This window comes from Engraulis encrasicolus, chromosome 5 (genome assembly GCF_034702125.1).
Source record: "Engraulis encrasicolus isolate BLACKSEA-1 chromosome 5, IST_EnEncr_1.0, whole genome shotgun sequence".
NCBI classification, from domain to species: domain Eukaryota; kingdom Metazoa; phylum Chordata; class Actinopteri; order Clupeiformes; family Engraulidae; genus Engraulis; species Engraulis encrasicolus.
Window position 1 is genome coordinate 56,842,161 of NC_085861.1, and position 18,725 is coordinate 56,860,885.

An 18,725-nucleotide genomic window follows, 5' to 3' on the forward strand; every position below is an offset into this window, starting at 1 on the left:
TTTTTTTATAGTTACCAACAGTAAATGTAAGCTCCAGAACTTATGTCACCCCCAATATAACAAAACTGGACCCCATGCATGAAATGAAATGCAGAATCTATGAGGGTCTCAATTCCCAAGCTGACTGTCTGCAACACTGTCCCTTTTGTGTGTCTATGCTCAGTCTTGCTTGCTCTATATTTGTGGATATTTGATCTAATTTACAGGCTGTTACAGATATGCAGGAAACTCCCAGAGTCTCCTCTTAGTCTGTGGATGTCTGCATTCTCAAGACGTGACTCGAAACAGTCAGCATGACCAGTCTTGTTTAGATGCACATCATGCTGGATGGATATGGTGTTTGGGATGGGGGCACTGCAGGGGCTGGCCCGGTTGACCATGCCGCCTTAAGAACTGCCTTAACTGCCTGCAACAATACTGAGGTAGGCTGTGGCATTGCAACAATGCTGAATTGGTAAGGTGCCCAAAGTGTGCCAAGACAATACACCCAACACTGTTGATACAAGACAGGATTAATCCATGTTTTCCTGGTGTTGATGCCAAATTTTGACCCCACTATTTGCTTTCTGTGGCATAAATTGAGACTCATTACACCAAGCAACATTTTCCAATCTTCTATTGTCCGATTTTGGCAAGCCTGTGCGAATTATAGGCTTTGTTTCCTGTTCTTAGCTGATAGGAGAGGCACGCGGTGTGGTCTTCTGCTGCTGTACACCATCTGCCTCAACACCTACAATATTGTTTTATGTACTCCTATGGATTTATATCAGCAAAAAACAAGTTGCCACCCAATACTCTCAAAAGACTCTCAAAAGAGAAGATTTTTGGTCCACGGCCTGAGTACTGACCTACAAAAACATAACAATGCAGGTCATTTTGAAGCCTGAAAAACAAGAAATACCATATATGAATGAACATAACAATCAAATCATATCAAAAAGTACTTCTTACCAACACTTAGGGCATCAAAAAGACGATGGATTGTGCCAACGTCTCTGACGATGCCCGACTGCTGAACTCGCGTGACAAAGTCCTCCAGTGGCATGGGCGCCTTGGGCATTTCAAATTTCCTGACGAGGTCATTAGTGATCTGGACTGTGTCGTCCGCAGGCGGCTCACTGCTCTTCACCCTGTAGACAAGGCGCTTCAGCTCCGGACGCCGGTCTACCTTTAAATACAGTGCAATATCGTGTTGTGCTATATTTATGTAGCCTCATAATGCATGTAGCTGCACCTGTGGCATGCTGTAATAGACATTGAAAGTTAACTACTATACTGCCCTACAATTTCAGAACGCAGTATAATTCAAAATGGCAAACTGAGAAAAAAGGCTTTAAAGTTTCCTTTCTGTCCACGCGACTGTGTTGGAGGTAAAGTGGTGATGACACTTCCATATAATACTTTTTATGGTGAAAATTTATGCACACAAGAAAAAAGCAAAAAAAACAACATTCTCATTACTTTTTAGCTGAAAAATCATTATACTGCGTTCTGTTGTGGTATTACTGTCTACACCAAAACCACGGTGTCAATGGAGAAGTGCAGTATAATTCGCATTATACTGCGTTCTTGGCTAGTACGACGTAACCTCCTAAAACCAAAAAGCGCAGTATAATCAGTTTTTTTGCGTTTTTTTCCGAAACGGGACCAAGTTGGGCCAAAAAAATTTAACACAAGAAAAAGAAGGTATTTTAAAGCCAATTTCCGGTCTAAACCCATTTTCGACCATTTTCAAGATACTGCGTTCTGATATTGTAGGGCAGTATAGTGCTACACTACTATGAAATAACAAAGGGCCTTAAGCAATGCAATGCGACTTGGTCATTGCCACTCTGGTAACAGCAAATACCACGTCTAAACAGCTTAAAGGTAGAATATGTATTTTCATTTTATTTTCAGAATTTATGCTGACCGTTCACAAATGTTATCGTTTTTGTGAGTATTTACCACCACCATCAATGTCTAAGTATTCATTATGATTTGGGAATGAACACTTTTCATACATGAATAGGTGAAGAATAGATCGATCTGTACAATTAACTTGGATAAATATATATCAATATATTCTATTCAAATGTGTAATAATGTGTATTAGGTCTTTGTTAAGTCAAGTTTTGTATTTGTGTATTTATGTAAACTGACAGACACCTTCATTTCTTTCGGGATAGATAAAAGGCCTCTCCTCTACGCTACTATTCTACTGTACCTGTGCCTGCTCCTCGTGCTGCAGGGAGTCCACCAGTGCCCTGACCAGCTCGGCAGGGAAGATCTCCACGTCTGTGTGGTTGAGCTTCTGGAAGTCACTCAGGGCGTCCAGCCTGCGACCGCACATGGTGTTCACCACCCCGCGCAGGTAGTAGTAGCGAGCCAGCAGGTAGGAGTTCTCACGGGGGGCGAAGGAGATGGCTTTGCCCAAGAGCCCTATCAGGTCAGCGTAATAGTCCTGCACATACTGATGGGACAGGTGAGGATGGAAGTCTGGCAGCTTGAATTGCTTGATGTGCTTTTGGCGGCTCTTCAGGGCTAGATAGTTCACAGCAAATCATACAGAATAAATAAAATAAATATAAATAAATATAAATAAATATAGCAAAATATAACTGAAAATATAACTAATATAAAAACGAGGAGCCAAGCAGTGAATAAGGTCAACAGAATAGCTAACAGAAAGCTGTACAATTGGTGTATTTATTTCCTTTCAGTGTTGCATCAAGGTTTCACCAAGAATTGGTATTGATGATGGCGTGTGAACACTGTGTAAAGCCTTCTCCAGTATATCCCAAATATTGGAGAAGGCTGGAGAAGGCTTTGCACAGTGTTCAAATTAAAAGTTCAATGTTCAGTGAAAAATTATAGCAACACTATATGGAAATAAATCTAGACTGTGCATAGGTTTATTGAAATAAGGCATCGTAAAATTTGTGCTGTAACCAAAGCCGTCAGCGGCCCAACAACATGTGACCTTTTTTTGGTGGACATGCTGTGTACATACAGTACATAAATGCAAACATGCATACATGCATACATACATACAAACATACATACATACCGTACATGCTTGCATACATGCATAAATAAATGGAATGAATATGGACCTATGGTATGTTTTGAGTCTGCAGGGCAGTCAGCAGTGCATAGTGGTGGTGGTCTTACGTGTCTCGATCAGTGAGGTTTGTCGGGGGATGCTTCGCTGGTTGACCTCCCTGAGATTAGGCAGGCTGGTGCCCAGTCTCCTGTTGGCACAGTTCTCTGAGCTGTTGCTGCGACGCACCATGTCCTTCATTGTGGGCCGCCGAATATTGTCAATCGTGACTTTCATTCTGTGGTGAAACACATTGTGTAATTTTAGTGGATCAGTGTGTCATTTCCGTGCATCATTTTCTGAAGTCATGCTGGCCATTCACAAATCTGACCATTTTCATGGATATTTACTAAACTATATTGAGTAAATTGAGGTCTATGCACAGGGGTGCACATAACTGGTACGCAGGTGCGCATGCGCACCAAAAATTAGCAATGCGTACTGCCACCTTGGTCACTACAGCGCTCTTGCGTACTGACTATCCCTCCTGAAAGATAAGAGAAAGAGAAAGACTGTTGATGTTGGTGAATGGTCAAACATGTCCAAAAAGAAACAGACAACAGTAGCCTAATCAGTTTCTTTGGAGTTTCGCCAACAACAAAGAAAATTGAGTGAGATTGAAAAAAAAAAACTTTCCGAGAAGCGGCTCCAAGTGCCGTGGCTTGAGGCTAATGATGAGCGGACAGAAATGTAGTGCCAGTCCCTTGAAATGCGGAATCGTTCCGTATGTGGCAGTAGAATCATGCCTTCCGTGTTGAACAGGGACGCGATGTGTCCCATTTTGTCATGAATTCCTAAAAATAGACATGTCGCATATCAACTGTAGCCTAAATCTAACGACAGTTGGCGCGAGCGCGACCGAGTTGAGCTCCTGAGGCTCTCTCCTCCCTCCATCATTATGGAATTGTGCCGTCTGTTTCTGTTAACTCCGGAAAATGGACGCGCACCCCCGTCATTCTCATTGGCAACTCCGACGCATAGAAGTTAAAAACTGAAAGCATGCATGCATGCATGCGCGTGGCTTATTAAATGCACGCAATTCCCGACCAGCTCCACTTCTTAATTTCGTCAGCTTCCTCCCACCATATCCCAAACGGACACCGCATACAAGTTTATTCCCCGTCTGTGCGTCAGTTACCAGGCATGACGGCGAAATCGGCAAAAACAGATGAAATTCAGACAATAATCAATCATTAACTTGAAGATGACATGTTGACCATTTGTAGGCTAATTAAGATTTAAAGAATACCAAACTAACACATTTTTTTTTTATTAGGCTGCCTTGCACCAGTTGCATTAGCCTTCAAACAACATGTGTCAACATTCGTGGTGACCATGTTTCATCCTCCGGAAAAACCGCGGATGTGCGTACCAAAACATATTTGCTGGTGCGCATATGAGTAACACCCTAAAAAAGTTATGTGCACCCCTGTCTATGCATTCATCACCAACTGCCAGAAGTATCCCTGAAATGTATCCCTCAAAACATCAGATTAGCATACAAAGCCACTACCATTTTTACAATATGACACATAGTTCTATTAAATACTGAATGTAATATCACACACATTTACCTATTTGAAAAAGGTATGGGGCCATCTTAAAGCCTCTTAAATATATATATATATATATATATATATATATATATATATATATATATATATATATTTTTTTAAATCAACAAAAAAACCCACATAATTTAGATAACAGGACTGAGTAAAATAATGGTATTGGCCTACATGTGTTGTTTTGTTCTGGTACATGCAAATAAAATGCTTACTAAAGTACATGTGCGAGGTAAAATAGTGTATTCATAAACTTTTGGTGATGATGTGAAACCTATTTCTGATATATTGCCAAGGCGGCCCCTCATACTGAAGTACTACTTAGGCTCAAGTACTAGTTAAGAGTTTTTGGGAAACGCAGCGCAGATCATCAGAGAACATAGGCCTACTTTTGATCTCCCCATGTCCTTCAGAATGGCAGAAGGGATGTAGTAACTTACTCTTAAATATGTGTCTTGTAACAGGACCGAAAACTAGGGGACATGCTTATTTTAAATAAAATATTATACATTTTTAATGTTTAACATTTATGTACGTTAAATGTGGGATATTGAATTACACAAAAAAGTGTAAAAAAATACATTTTAGAGATTTTATTCATTATATTACATCGATGTGTTTAGTGTTTTAGCATTGGGGCAAGTATGAAATGCATGTTATTCAGTATTCAAGGTAGCTTTCTAAAATGTTTTAAAATATTTTTTCAAGTTTTTTCAAAGTTTCAAGTCACTCCAACATTTATCCACGACATATTAATTTATTAGGACATATTTATATTGTATGTTGTATTTTATACAATTTATATTGTATAAGAATGTGGGATGCTTGCTTGCTTACTTCTGAGTTTCTGAGGGAATGCTCTGCTCCATACGTGTATAAGCATCCATCTTCTGGTTGAGCCGGTCTTTTAGGAAGGAGTGGAAAATATGGCTCTCCAACACCTGCCAGGAGCAGACACATGTGTGACCTTGGCCAATGACAATACAGTATGTACTGTACTCTAGGCCTTTGTACTGTGCCTAACTGACAAACTGAATGTAAAACACCATCTCTAAAATGTTAATTATCATCACCTCTTATATGTCTACTCTGCCCTACAAAGACAAAGTGCAGTAACTACGCCAATGTTGAAACTGAGAAGAATGCTAATGTTGAGTGGTTAGTTTTTTTTTAAAGAGCTGATAATGACAATGATGCACATTTTATTTGTTGACATACAGTAATTGAATTCACATATAAAATGTACAATAATTGAACGCTTCATTTTCCAACCCCCCACCCACCAACAAACCCTTTCATTCCCCATCCCATCCTCCCCAGTTATTCAACTTTTAGAGGCTCACAGTTTAGGTACATGTAGTACTGCCTTTCAAAGGTAAAGTGCAGCAATTACATATTTTGTCAAAATTAACTTTAGACTGAAAATGGTCTCCATAAACAGGGGTGCACATAACTTTTTTAGGATGTTACTCATATGCGCACCAGCAAATATGTTTTGGTACGCACATCCGCGGTTTAAAAAAAAAAAAAAAAAAAAAGTCCACTGACCGGAGGATAAAACATGATCACCACGAATGTTGACACATGTTGTTTGAAGGCTAATGCAACTGGTGCAAGGCAGCCTAATCAAAAAATGTGTTAGTTTGGTATTCTTTAAATCTTAATTAGCCTACAAATGGTCAACATGTCATCTTCAAGTTAATGATTGATTATTGTCTGAATTTCATCTGTTTTTGCCGATTTCGCCGTCATGCCTGGTAACTGACGCACAGACGGGGAATAAACTTGTATGCGGTGTCCGTTTGGGATATGGTGGGAGGAAGCTGACGAAATTAAGAAGTGGAGCTGGTCGGGAATTGCGTGCATTTAATAAGCCACGCGCATGCATGCATGCATGCTTTCAGTTTTTAACTTCTATGCGTCGGAGTTGCCAATGAGAATGACGGGGGTGCGCGTCCATTTTCCGGAGTTAACAGAAACAGACGGCACAATTCCATAATGATGGAGGGAGGAGAGAGCCTCAGGAGCTCAACTCGGTCGCGCTCGCGCCAACTGTCGTTAGATTTAGGCTACAGTTGATATGCGACATGTCTATTTTTAGGAATTCATGACAAAATGGGACACATCGCGTCCCTGTTCAACACGGAAGGCATGATTCTACTGCCACATACGGAACGATTCCGCATTTCAAGGGACTGGCACTACATTTCTGTCCGCTCATCATTAGCCTCAAGCCACGGCACTTGGAGCCGCTTCTCGGAAAGTTTTGTTTTTTTCAATCTCACTCAATTTTCTTTGTTGTTGGCGAAACTCCAAAGAAACTGATTAGGCTACTGTTGTCTGTTTCTTTTTGGACATGTTTGACCATTCACCAACATCAACAGTCTTTCTCTTTCTCTTATCTTTCAGGAGGGATAGTCAGTACGCAAGTGCGCTGTAGTGACCAAGGTGGCAGTACGCATTGCTAATTTTTGGTGCGCATGCGCACCTGCGTACCAGTTATGTGCAGCCCTGTCTATAACACCTCCTTTGAAGGTATTCTTCTCAGTTTCAACTTTGGCGTAGTTACTGCACTTTGTCTTTGTAGGGCAGAGTAAACACCTGTTTATAAAATGGCTGGTCACCTCTTTATAAAACGGCTGGTCAGAAGGATCCTGTGATTTCAGGAACTCCTGACTGTTAAAGACTCTGTGCTCAAAGTTCAGGTGATCAGCCACATCCCTGAAGAAAAAAGTTATATTTCAAAATTATGCCAAATTATGTAAATGTAATGTTACCATGTGGCTGTTGCGTCTTTTTGAAACTTTCAGTTTGCATAGGACTATCAATACTTTCTCGACACATTCAACAAATATTGTGATAGTACTAAAATCAGTGCACCTTTAAGTGGACGTGCGTGTTGTTCGAGAGCATGATGTCAGGGGTTTTTAATTCTTAAAGCTGACACTGAGGGATGCAAGATGGGCCTGTGCTATCATCTCACTTCAAACAACTTATGTCATCAAGGATTTAAACACTTTCTAAGTCCCCTAACATTGCCATTTGAATGTCTGGGCTACCTACAAAGTCTTAAACAACTTTGAGCTTTTTTAATTGTTTAGTGGTCGCCACCGGCAGCTGCTGAGCTAGACCACAAACTTCACGACGGTAGCCCACACATGATTCTCTCGCACTGTCATTGGTTGAACTAGGAGTGACGTAGGAGATAAAGTCCAAACCCCGGACGAAATGCCCTACAGTTGCATCTGACCTAAATATGTTGAGGATGAGCTCCAGCATGACGTTCTGGATCTCCATGTTGAGACGCTGCTGCCAGGTGCGTCTCTGGGCCCGCAGGTCGTTGATGTTGGTGCTGCTGCCCTGTTGACTCACATCCAGGTCATAGTGCAGCTGGAGGCCTCTCCTCCTGCAAGACATCATCACCAAAGAAAGTAGATTGGAAGAACTATCACATGCTGACAAGGGCACTGGTCACAGTGCACAGAGGCTTGGCCTGAGGACACAAGTGACACCATGGTGAATGAAAAAGGGACTCCAGTGCGAATTCTGAATGAACATGGGCAAGGCAGGGTTAGTGGCCGTGGCAATAAACTGGATATATTGCATTATATTACATTACATTATCCATTTATCCAAACCAACAAACAACCTTAAATAACTAATAACTTGTTATTTATGGGTTTTGTTCCGGGATCAATGTTAAGTTAGGTGCCATGATCCCTAATTAACTACCATTAGGCCAAGGTTGCTCCAATGTCAAACTCTGTGGCAGGATGTTAATACTGTGCATGCGTCTTCTGGAACTCCACCATCAGATGAGGAGGTCTTTTTTAGTGATAGCTACTAAGCGTCTCTTTTGGTGATAGTTACAATGTCTCTCTGAGATGGTTCAGTTGAAAAAACATCATACCGGTACTTCTATAACCGTTGCTGAGGTGTTAAATGTTTTCATGTGTGATGTCATACCTTGTTTTGAAGCACTCAGCGGCGGCTGATGGCACAGATGGAAGGTCAGTGAGTTCAGAACTGGAGGACGACACCGTCCCATCATCAATGTTGATTAAAATCAGGTCATCTGTTTCCTGTTAAATCACGAAATGAACTCGATTACAACTAAAATACAAATATACATAGTCAAATAAGAAACAGTCCATCATAAAGCACACAAAAAATCACCACAACACTACACACAAATGTGCACACATTCCAACGAACCAATGTAACACTGCAATGGCACTACAGTGTAATACTACAATGGATACTTTGAAAGGCCCTACACAATATTAAATCATTACTTTCTTACTTCATCAAATTCTATTTATGGCACGTACCACAGACACCTCCTCAAAGTGGCTGAGGTGGCAGCCCATGAGGAATGCGGTGGGTGCCATGACGAAGTCCAGCATCTGGTGGGAGAGCGCGGGCACCAGCGGGTGCTGCCAGTGGAGCGGGTGGATGAAGAGCATGAAGCACTCAGCTGTCAGCGTCAGCCGTGCCCAGTCGGCCGAGAAGAACACAATGCGCCGCTCCGCCAGGATGGCCGTGATGATCTGCACAGTATCCAGACAGTCAGGCAGAGATCACAGGTCACAGGTCAGACAAAGGTCATTGTGACCGTCTGGAATTTAATGCCATTTTCTGATTGGCTGCTTGGCGGAAAATCATTAGGCATGCACGGCTCAAAAATATTTCTGTCAAAAAATGTCAACTGTTTCATGAATGATTCACAGTTGCGGGCTGTGTAGAGTTCTTGTTTAAGGATAAATTCAGCTAATTTCAACATGCAGTTGTAATGCTCTCTCTACCCTGGACTTGTCAGTGTTCTATTTAATTTGCTTAGGCCTTTTCCGAGATCCTGGTCATAGAGCTTGAAAGTCCCGCCCCTTAGTTCCGCGTTTCACGGGACCTAAGCTGACCATCTAACAACATGGTAGCGAGTAAATATCTTCTGATCTCAGTCACGATATGCGCTGGGCTACAAATATGCTGTTTAAGAGGCTAGATAAAGATTATTCATGCAGAAGTATCAATGTTTTGTTCCGAGGCCGTCGGCGTGAAAAATGTGAAGAAACACAGCTTTCTAAAAAGTTTGGGGGTTCGTACGAAAAATTAAGCAAAAATATCAGAAACAACATATATGGAGCTCGTGGCACAACTCGAAGGTGATCGAAATATCATTTTATTACCGACATTGGATTACATGCTACGATTCTCGGCTAAAAACGCAGTTGAGGTCCCATGAAATCGGGGGAAGTGACGTCACTTTCAAGCTCATTGTAATGGGGTCAGGTGTTTGTTTACATTAAAAAAAAAAAACATTTTTATTTATTCCCAAAAACATTCAAAAGGTTGTGCAACATCAGCAGGCAACTAGCAAAAAGCGATACCTTTTGGGAAAATATTTGGAGTAGGCCTATATTAAGAACGTTTTTTAATGTAAACGAAATCTGCCCCCATTAGAATAGCTCAGATATTGGTAGAACTGCTCCCTTAATGTTACAACCATTAGTGAAACTGGCCCAAACCTGAAATTGTAACGAAATCTAACTCTTGAGCAGAGATTGATGATTGTTTTTAACGCATTCTAATTTATCAAGTGGTATTATCGTGTCATAAGCTGAGAAACACCCTCCGACCAGATATGATCATGACCTCTCGGTCTTCAAAACAGCTGATCTACTGGAATTAACAGTGCCCTGGGAAGAACACATTGAGGAGGCTAATGACATGAAGACGACTAGGTACCAGGAACTAATGGAGGAATGCAGGGAGGGAGACTGGAGGACCTTCTACGAGCCCATAGAGGTAGGCTGCAGGGGATTTGTAGGAAGGTCTCTGTGCAAGGTCCTGAGCTGCCTAGGCATCATAGGAGCAGCAAAGAAGAGGGCCATCAAGTCCGCAATAGCAAGCGAAGTCGCTGAGAAGGCCTTGAATGAGAAGGCCTTTGCATTTAATGAAAAGGACAGATCCGCAGGCATCTACTGGGACGCAAGTAGGGGCATGATCACCCCCGGCTGCCGCGCCTGGTTGAGAGTGTATGATGTTGCGAGACCCGAAACACCCGATGACCCAGAATCCATCAGTGATTACAGTATGTGTCCCCAGTACATCCCCAAAGTGTTTCTCGGATAGTTCATGGACGCGGAGTGGATCGACCATCTAATTGTCAACTTTGATTGCTCTTGTTTGATAACTGAATAACTGGGAATAGCAAAGGCAGTGTGTGGCCTATTATCTCGGGCGCTTTTTACCCTGTACCTGCAAAGAGTTGGATGTGCGAGTGTGTACTCTTGGCCACAAACCTGCAAGAGTTCCCTTGTTTGAAAGCATAGGAAGGGCAGGTGGAGGTTGAGATCCACCACCGGGTGGTACTTATCCTCTCTGGAAGGAAGTACGATGAGCAGTGGACTGAGGTTGAACACCTGCCAAATACAAGAGGACAGACAGACATACAGTATCCTGCTGATTAATAGAGAGGGGCATGCATTATGTGTCTGTCATTATTGTATGCCTATCCTTTGTACTATTGTTTAATGTTGTTGAAAGTTATCATTATAGCAAATATAGTGTGTTGTAGGTATGATTCTTTGCTGTTTTTTCATCATGCGATCTGTTTACTCGGGACAGCAGATGATTTCACATGAACATAAATGTTCAATCGGATAAATGTTTAATCGGATAAATGATTAATCGGATGATCCCTATTAAATGAACCATTATTATTATTATTACTACATATTACATCTGAAAGTGTCATCAAACTGGTGCAAAATTTAGTTTATTTCATCCTGAGAAGTTCAGTGTTGATAAATAATACTTTATAGAAATATTAGTTCAACAAACAAACCACATGAAGATCTCCAGGGGGAGGAATGGGTACTAGTGCAAGCTTGGCAGAGAATTCCTTGACTCGTTGATCCAAGTCTGTTATCCGACAGTGCTTCAACTGACTCAGAAGACTGCAATTTCAAACAAAACACAAAAGAGTAAAAGTGGATTTAATTGATTAGTTGACCTTGGGAGCATTCTAATAAATGTACAGTGTGCAACTCTCGGAATCCTCCAACAAGCTTTTGTGTATGATTGGGCAGCCTGATCTCCAAAAATTCCGTGCTCCTGGACACGGATGTTAAGGACACAAAATCCGTGTCCAGGAGCACGGATTTTGCCAAAATTCCGTGCTCCTGGACACGGAATTGTTTTCCGTGCTCCTGGACACGGAATTGTTTTCCGTAATGGGCACACGGAAGTGCTTTCTATAGGCTATTACCACAGCACTGTGTAACTCTATCATTAGAAAATACATACCAAATGCTAATCAAAAACAAAATAATGCTATAGCAATTTAAATTGTGCCCTGACCAAAACATTCCCTAACCTTAACCTGTCATTTAAGACATATTTTTGAGAAATACCTTTTCCAGTTGGTTGCTAGGTTATCAAACTCATATAAGGAATGAAAGAAAACTAGCTGTGCCCAGACCAAAACAATCCCTAACCCTAACCTGTCAGTAAGAAATGTTTTTTTTTTAGACAAAATATTTGAAATTAGAAAAATCCTGAGAAAACACAAGACTGTGGAAACATAGAGCTGTGGGAGTATAGAGAGCACTTCTGTGTGTCCATCACGGAAAATAATTCCGTGTCCAGGAGCACGGAATTTTGGCAAAATCCGTGCTCCTGGACACAGATTTTGTGTCCTTAACATCCGTGTCCAGGAGCACAGAATTTTTGGAGATCATGTTGGATTGGGTGAGACTGACCTATATTATTTTGTTTTGTTACATAGAGTAGTCTTCTGTCTTGGATGGCTGCCTGTAATGGGTGTAAAGGGTGGGCAGTATGTGCTGCATTTTGTACTCTTGATCCTTGTTAATGGACAGAATTATATTGGTCATTGTACATTGTATAAAAGAACAGAACGTGGACTTACTCTTACCATGACAGGCAATCCCTCAAAGCGGTGTAATAGGGATACTTTGATATGACGCAAATGCCATAGTCTGAGTAGAGTCGAGAGGCCCGAGACCAGTGTCCATTCTGCTGCAGAGAAGTCTCTGGAAACGCCTGCAGGGAAAGCACAGGAATCCACCATGGTCATGCAGAGTACAAGTAATGCCAAAGAAATCTGTGCTTTCCTCCTTTGCCATGTCAACGGCATGCCATTAGAATTTATAAAGAACCCTTAACATGCATGCAGTAGGCAATCTGTCTGCTGTCCTAGGAACAAACAAGTGCATTGTTCTAGTTCTAAAATTGCTACACCCTTTTTGATGACCTACTGTCGTGACATACAGACTTTACCTGCCCAGGGATTGCAGATGGAAATTAGCTGTATTAGCTATAATCTGGCTCAAGCCATCTTTTTACTTTTGTAAACAATGACTCTTGTCCATGGTCCCTGTTTGAACTAAACTAAATAAACGAAACTAAACTAAACTGGGGCTGTTCTACGCCTGGCATTATAAACAACTAGGCACACATATGATACGTATGTACACCTTTGAGGTCAAACCCTTTCATAATTGGTCCTTGAGATGGATAACCTAATTCTCATCAGACCTAACTTGCCTAACCTAACTCGCTCCACACATACTGTACATCTGGGAAGGCTGCATTGGAGATTTATAAGGTGGGGCCTTATCCGGGCAGAAGAGAAAATATGCAAGTGGTGATCCTGATTTGCCCACTGGTTTAGGTAGACCTACCAGATGTACAGCAAGAAAATAGATTGGATAAGAACACTGGCTGGAAAATGCATTGGCCACGGTGTAGTACGGAGGCATAGCCTGAGAACATGGTGCGCACGGGCAGTGGGTGCGACGCCATGATGGATAAAAAATGTTACTCCTTTGTCGACTCCGGATTAGGCAATTAGGCAATCGCCATTACACGCAGAAGAAGGGCTCTGCCCAAAACGTTTGTGGGCGAATAAACACAGAAACATCTGAAGAGTGCTGTCCTTTGCTTCCTTTATTGGTTTCTGTTTTATGTGGGATTAAGCACCCAGTTCAGAACTGTGAAAACCATTAGACGATAGTGTGAGCGTGTCTTCTTTACTTTTTTTAGACATCCTGACATACTCTTAACACCATCCTAAAGGTATCAAATGTAAACAAACATACTCCCATGGCAAATATAAACATACTCCCATTAGAATGGTCAGGATCTCGGAAGGAGCTGAAAAAAAGTGCCACACCGTCCGTCTGATACTGACAAATCAACATGCCAGAATTCTCTCTTTATCCACCGTGGGAAATATCATCCAGAATAAAAACAGAAGTACCTGTACTGGCCTACAGTACTGCAGAACTACTCCATGTGTCTGGTTTCCAAAAACATCAGTGAACACAAGGAAGTGAAAGCAGGCCTCTTTGGGTTCAGTCCAAAGGCTCAAACCTCCTGGAAATAAACACAGCACACAGATTTTAGAGAGTTTAACCCATTGACAGGGCTGGATTAATATGTACTAGGGCCGATAGGCTAGAGGTTGCTGTGGGGCCCTCCGGAGGCACATTTCTTGACAAATTTACATAGACAGTCTCATGATTACGAGCTAGGAATTAAGAATGACATGTCTACCAGCTGTGAAGAGGAGTATTAAAAAGAAAGAAAATTGCAACATGGCGTTTTGTCACAATTCTGCAATTTTTCACTTTGGCCAATCAGGGCCACCCTTGCAGGTGGGGGCCCCTAGGCTGCAACCATACCTAGCCTGTGTGTTAATCCGGCCCTGCCCATTGATGCTGGATGACTGAGAGCTGACTGAACACATGCTAATGCAAAATGAGGGTCTTAGCTTTTAAATGTATTTTTTTTATGTTTTATGTGCTTTGGACACTGAGATATTTTGTTATATATTCTGATATTCTGAGGGCACGTTTTCCCAAAAAGGGCATAGGCATTTAGCAGGTGTTTTTTTGCAGGTGCCTTAGGTTAAATGGGTTCAAATTTACTGTATGTGAAAACAACTAGTACAGGAGCACGTCCTATAAACTTGACTGCGTCTAGATACTAGTGTGTTGTGAGTAAGAGGGCCTACCATACACTGTATTGTGAATTTTGAAACTGTGTGTAGTAATGGGACTCTGTAAGAACAGTTCACCATCACACCATACTGTAAATCACTTGTGCAGTGTGCACCTGTAGCTGATTGGACTTACACTGGATTTCAATTGAGCTTCACCCGACACAAAATCTTACTGAATTTTGGAAACTAAGGTGTTTTTTTTCTTTCCTACAAGCCCCTTAAGAGTAAAATACAAGTGGACCTAACTGGATATCTCACACGTTGCTGTAAAACAAAGGCAAGACTATGTTAAGAAGTTATACCATTGTATGGGCTGCATATACTGTATTGAATATACACAGTACAGTAGGCTTACTGAACATAGCATAAGCTATTTACACCAGCACTAGTATGGAATCAAGGGATTCACTATCGGACTTTCCTTGTCTGAATACGCCCTCTAAGTGGAACAGAATAGAATATCTAGAATAGAATATCTTTTTCATTTGTCATTGTAACGAAATTGTTCAACTAAATTGAGCATTCCGTGTCCATTGAAGCAATAATGGTTAAAATAAAATTAAAATGTTAGAAAAGTACTTAAAAATCTCACACGCATAATCATGTAGTCCAATCACACATTCACACACCCAAGTATATTTAGTATATTTGTGAAGTATATACTTCACAAACCTTACTCATCCACATATCACAGCCATACACACCAGGAAAACAGAGCTGGGGCAGGCCTACAAGGTCGATGTCTTTTGGCACGCTGATGTCTGGCGCCGCGTCCTCCTCTCCAGCAGGACGGGATTCCCCTGGAAACGCAGCGGCAGTTCTCTCCTTCTTCTTGATAAAAGAGCGTCTTCGCTGAACTCGACTGAACGCCACTTGGCCCCCGCCATCTGCAGCTCTCCCTTTACGAGTTTCAAAAGGAGGCGCATGGACCTGCAGAACCTCCGCCTCCACCACTGGCAGCTCCGCGTCGTTCCCTTGTTGGTATCTCTGCCAATTAGAGACGTGAGCAATTAATCGATTGATTGACTTTAGTTGATTAAAGTGTTAATCGATAAAACATAATTGCAATTAATTGCCAACTCGACATGGCGAGAGACCCAGGTGAAACGGCTATGATGAAGTGGGTGTGAAGAGGAGTGGGAAGAATGGGAACATGTCAATCACCTTAGGATTGAAGAATATAAATAAAAATTCATTTAAATTTAGCGTTTTATCTCATTTTTATTTTTAATCAGAAAATTTTGGGGAAAAAGCCCCGCTTATCAATTAATAGAAAGTCGATCGATAAAGCCAACCAACTAACAATTAATGAATTAATTGATCATTTGCATCCCTACTGCAAATGAAAAAAGGGCTGTCTATGACTTGAACTCATGCTCAATTCTTCAGTTCAAGACAATTCTACTGTATGACTTAACATTACATTTAGATGACACTCTAAATCGACAGAGATATTACAGGGTATTGGTTACAGTTCCTGACAAGATGACAATATATGAGACATTAAACAATGAATTGAATTTGACATTATAATACTATATATCAACATGAAATACAACCTGTCAATTAAACTTTCACTCTACCTGACATGCCTCCTTGAGTTTTTCAGTGGCTACACCCACGACGATACAGGCCTCCAGCAGTCCAGGAGGAAGGTGGTCCTCCATGAGCCCAGTAAGCTACTGGTCGTTGTGTGTGCTGTCTCTCACAGAGCCATGGAATTCAGAGTTATGGCAACCGGGGTACAGGACGTCGGTTGGAGACATGATCCACGTAGATTCAAATAATTATAGGTAGCGGCTGTCTTTTCGCTAGAGACTTCACACAGAACCAACACACAAGCACAGATGGCATGTAAATGAAAATGAATTACATTTACCTTTACTGCACTTTCTGTGATCAACGCTCACTTCCTGGAACTATTTTGGAACTATGTCAATGGTGATATGTATGTCAAAGGCTCCATGAGTCACCATCTTTGTGTACAAATGGAATATGGAGGTTAATGGGATTAGCCTAACTCTTACTTCCATGGCTCTGGTCTCTCATAGAGTGCGTCTTAATATGCGACCTTGCCTCCTCCACTTGCGCTTGTCTCCTCGTCCCGCCTCCTGGCCCCTCCTCCGTGGAGAAAACGATAAAGTTTCCCACCTGTCAGCCTAGCCACAACAACTTTTGAGGGACTGTTTTTCATTCACCAAAAGACTCTACAATTGAGCTTTTGCAAGATATTGAAATATAATGCTGTTGTCAGTGATGTCATCATGACGAGAAGCAAGTGGAGGAGGCAAGGTCGCATATTAAGACACACTCATCGTCACATAGCCTTCTGCACACTTCTGGAGAGGACACACTCAATCCAGGCTTCTGCTTGAGGACACAGGTATCAAAATGAAATATTAAGTTAAACGGCAGACCTTGGTATCTATAGGCAGGGCCGGATCAAGATGGGCTGGGCCCCCTAGGCTACAGGTTGCTGGAGGGCCCCACAGAAGGCAAATTTCAAAATGACAAAGACAGTGTCATAATTCCAAGATAGCCCGGTGAGATCTCATGCACATCCAATTTCTTTTAGCTAGTTGAAGGTTCAAAACGTAAAGTTCACAAGGAAGAACGGCACACTTTTAGTCTGAGGAAGAATGTCACGGGAATAAAAGAGGATTAAAAGGGAACTCATCTTTCTTGCTTACCCTAATTCCAAGATAGGAATTAAGAATAACATATTTGCAGACACAATTGACAATTCTGCATATTGTCACAAATCTCCCCCACTCTCCCACCCCTTGGCCAAACCAGGGGCCATCTGCCAGGTGGGGGGCCATAGGCTGTAGCATAGCTAGCCTGTGTTTTATCTGGCCCTGCATATACCGGTAGGCAGCTGTCAACATCTGGAAGCATCTGCTTGTGCTTGGCAGAGTTAACAGTTAACAGTTAACAGTTAACTGGTAACAGTTAACAGCCAAGTCAGGGACAAAGTGATCTGAGAAGCCACCAACTTAGTACGTAAAAGGGAACCAATTCTGTCCCCCTTCTCTCACTGGTAGGACACCCAGAGACGTGTAGGCCTATGGCACATGAGAACAATAAATCCAGCATTAAAGTCCTGTGACCATGACATAGCAATAGAGTAAAGCATTGCTGTAATAAAACTCAAGTCTTCAAAATGCCTGACTTTTATGAGTCTGTGGTAGGCTATTGCCTGGAGAAGCCATGTAGTCCTAGTTTATGGAGTCTCACAGTGAGGGGGGAATCTGAAAGTATTAGGCTACCTTTAGTTTCAGCAAGCAACCCAGTAGTCTAACCCGTAAGAAGACAATGTAGGCCTTAAATTAAACATGCACCCGGTATTTTAAAGCCAGACTAATTTAAGTGCATTTTAGATTGATGTGACCTGCAGAACAAGAACTTACTGTACAACCCCACCGAGGCAATCGACCAAAGACACCTTCGTTTTGAATGCAAAACGGTTAGCCTAAGTGTAGATGACAGACTAACACTGCAGTCTGGTGAAACCAAGGTAGCCCTAATAATAAAAATTACAATGAAAGGCACGGATGAGTTCGCTAAAGCCGTCCAAGACAGAACCAGTGGTGTAGTCTACGCAGAACGCGGGTATACGGAGTATACCCACTTCTAAATTTTAGGGATTTCAGTATACCCACTTAAAATTGATTGATCCATTGTTTTGAATAGCACAAACATATACTGTATACCCACTGCAAAAAATGCTCAAATATTCATTATACCCACCATAAAAAAGTAGACTACACCAAAAACCAAAACGCAGACTAGGATCACAAAATTTACCTGTTCTGCATACATTTAGTCGTGCCACGCGGTAATCTACATAGAATATTTTTTCAGTATATCCAGAGTTCCTATGAGTAGTCCAGTCTCTCTGAACGTCCGACTATCTACCCAGCGAGCGCGAGAGTCCAGTGCGCACCGCGCAAAGACAGCACGCGATGTGTCCATCTCTTCCTCATTCAAAAAGGAAGTCATGCTGAATGTCTAGGTAATTCGAGACTCCTGGATGCATTTTAACAAT

At 41.8% G+C, this 18,725-nt stretch overlaps 1 protein-coding gene across 1 annotated transcript in view; it reads right to left on the minus strand.

Annotated features, from left to right (window-relative positions):
- Nucleotides 1-18,645, minus strand: part of dennd3b (DENN/MADD domain containing 3b) — a 37,643-nt gene extending 18,998 nt beyond the window's left edge. Inside the window, exons 1-15 of the mRNA XM_063199778.1 lie at nucleotides 18,485-18,645; nucleotides 16,261-16,495; nucleotides 15,382-15,664; nucleotides 13,934-14,049; nucleotides 12,587-12,714; nucleotides 11,495-11,606; nucleotides 10,950-11,069; nucleotides 8,979-9,197; nucleotides 8,614-8,729; nucleotides 7,898-8,053; nucleotides 7,272-7,368; nucleotides 5,485-5,588; nucleotides 3,154-3,320; nucleotides 2,207-2,523; nucleotides 952-1,168 (exon numbers count right to left, since the gene is read on the minus strand). Of these exons, the coding sequence (XP_063055848.1) occupies nucleotides 952-1,168; nucleotides 2,207-2,523; nucleotides 3,154-3,320; nucleotides 5,485-5,588; nucleotides 7,272-7,368; nucleotides 7,898-8,053; nucleotides 8,614-8,729; nucleotides 8,979-9,197; nucleotides 10,950-11,069; nucleotides 11,495-11,606; nucleotides 12,587-12,714; nucleotides 13,934-14,049; nucleotides 15,382-15,664; nucleotides 16,261-16,344 (2,236 nt within the window). The 5' untranslated portion in view covers nucleotides 16,345-16,495; nucleotides 18,485-18,645. The remainder of the gene's footprint in view (nucleotides 1-951; nucleotides 1,169-2,206; nucleotides 2,524-3,153; nucleotides 3,321-5,484; nucleotides 5,589-7,271; nucleotides 7,369-7,897; nucleotides 8,054-8,613; nucleotides 8,730-8,978; nucleotides 9,198-10,949; nucleotides 11,070-11,494; nucleotides 11,607-12,586; nucleotides 12,715-13,933; nucleotides 14,050-15,381; nucleotides 15,665-16,260; nucleotides 16,496-18,484) is intronic.
- Between the last annotated feature and the right edge of the window lie 80 nt (nucleotides 18,646-18,725).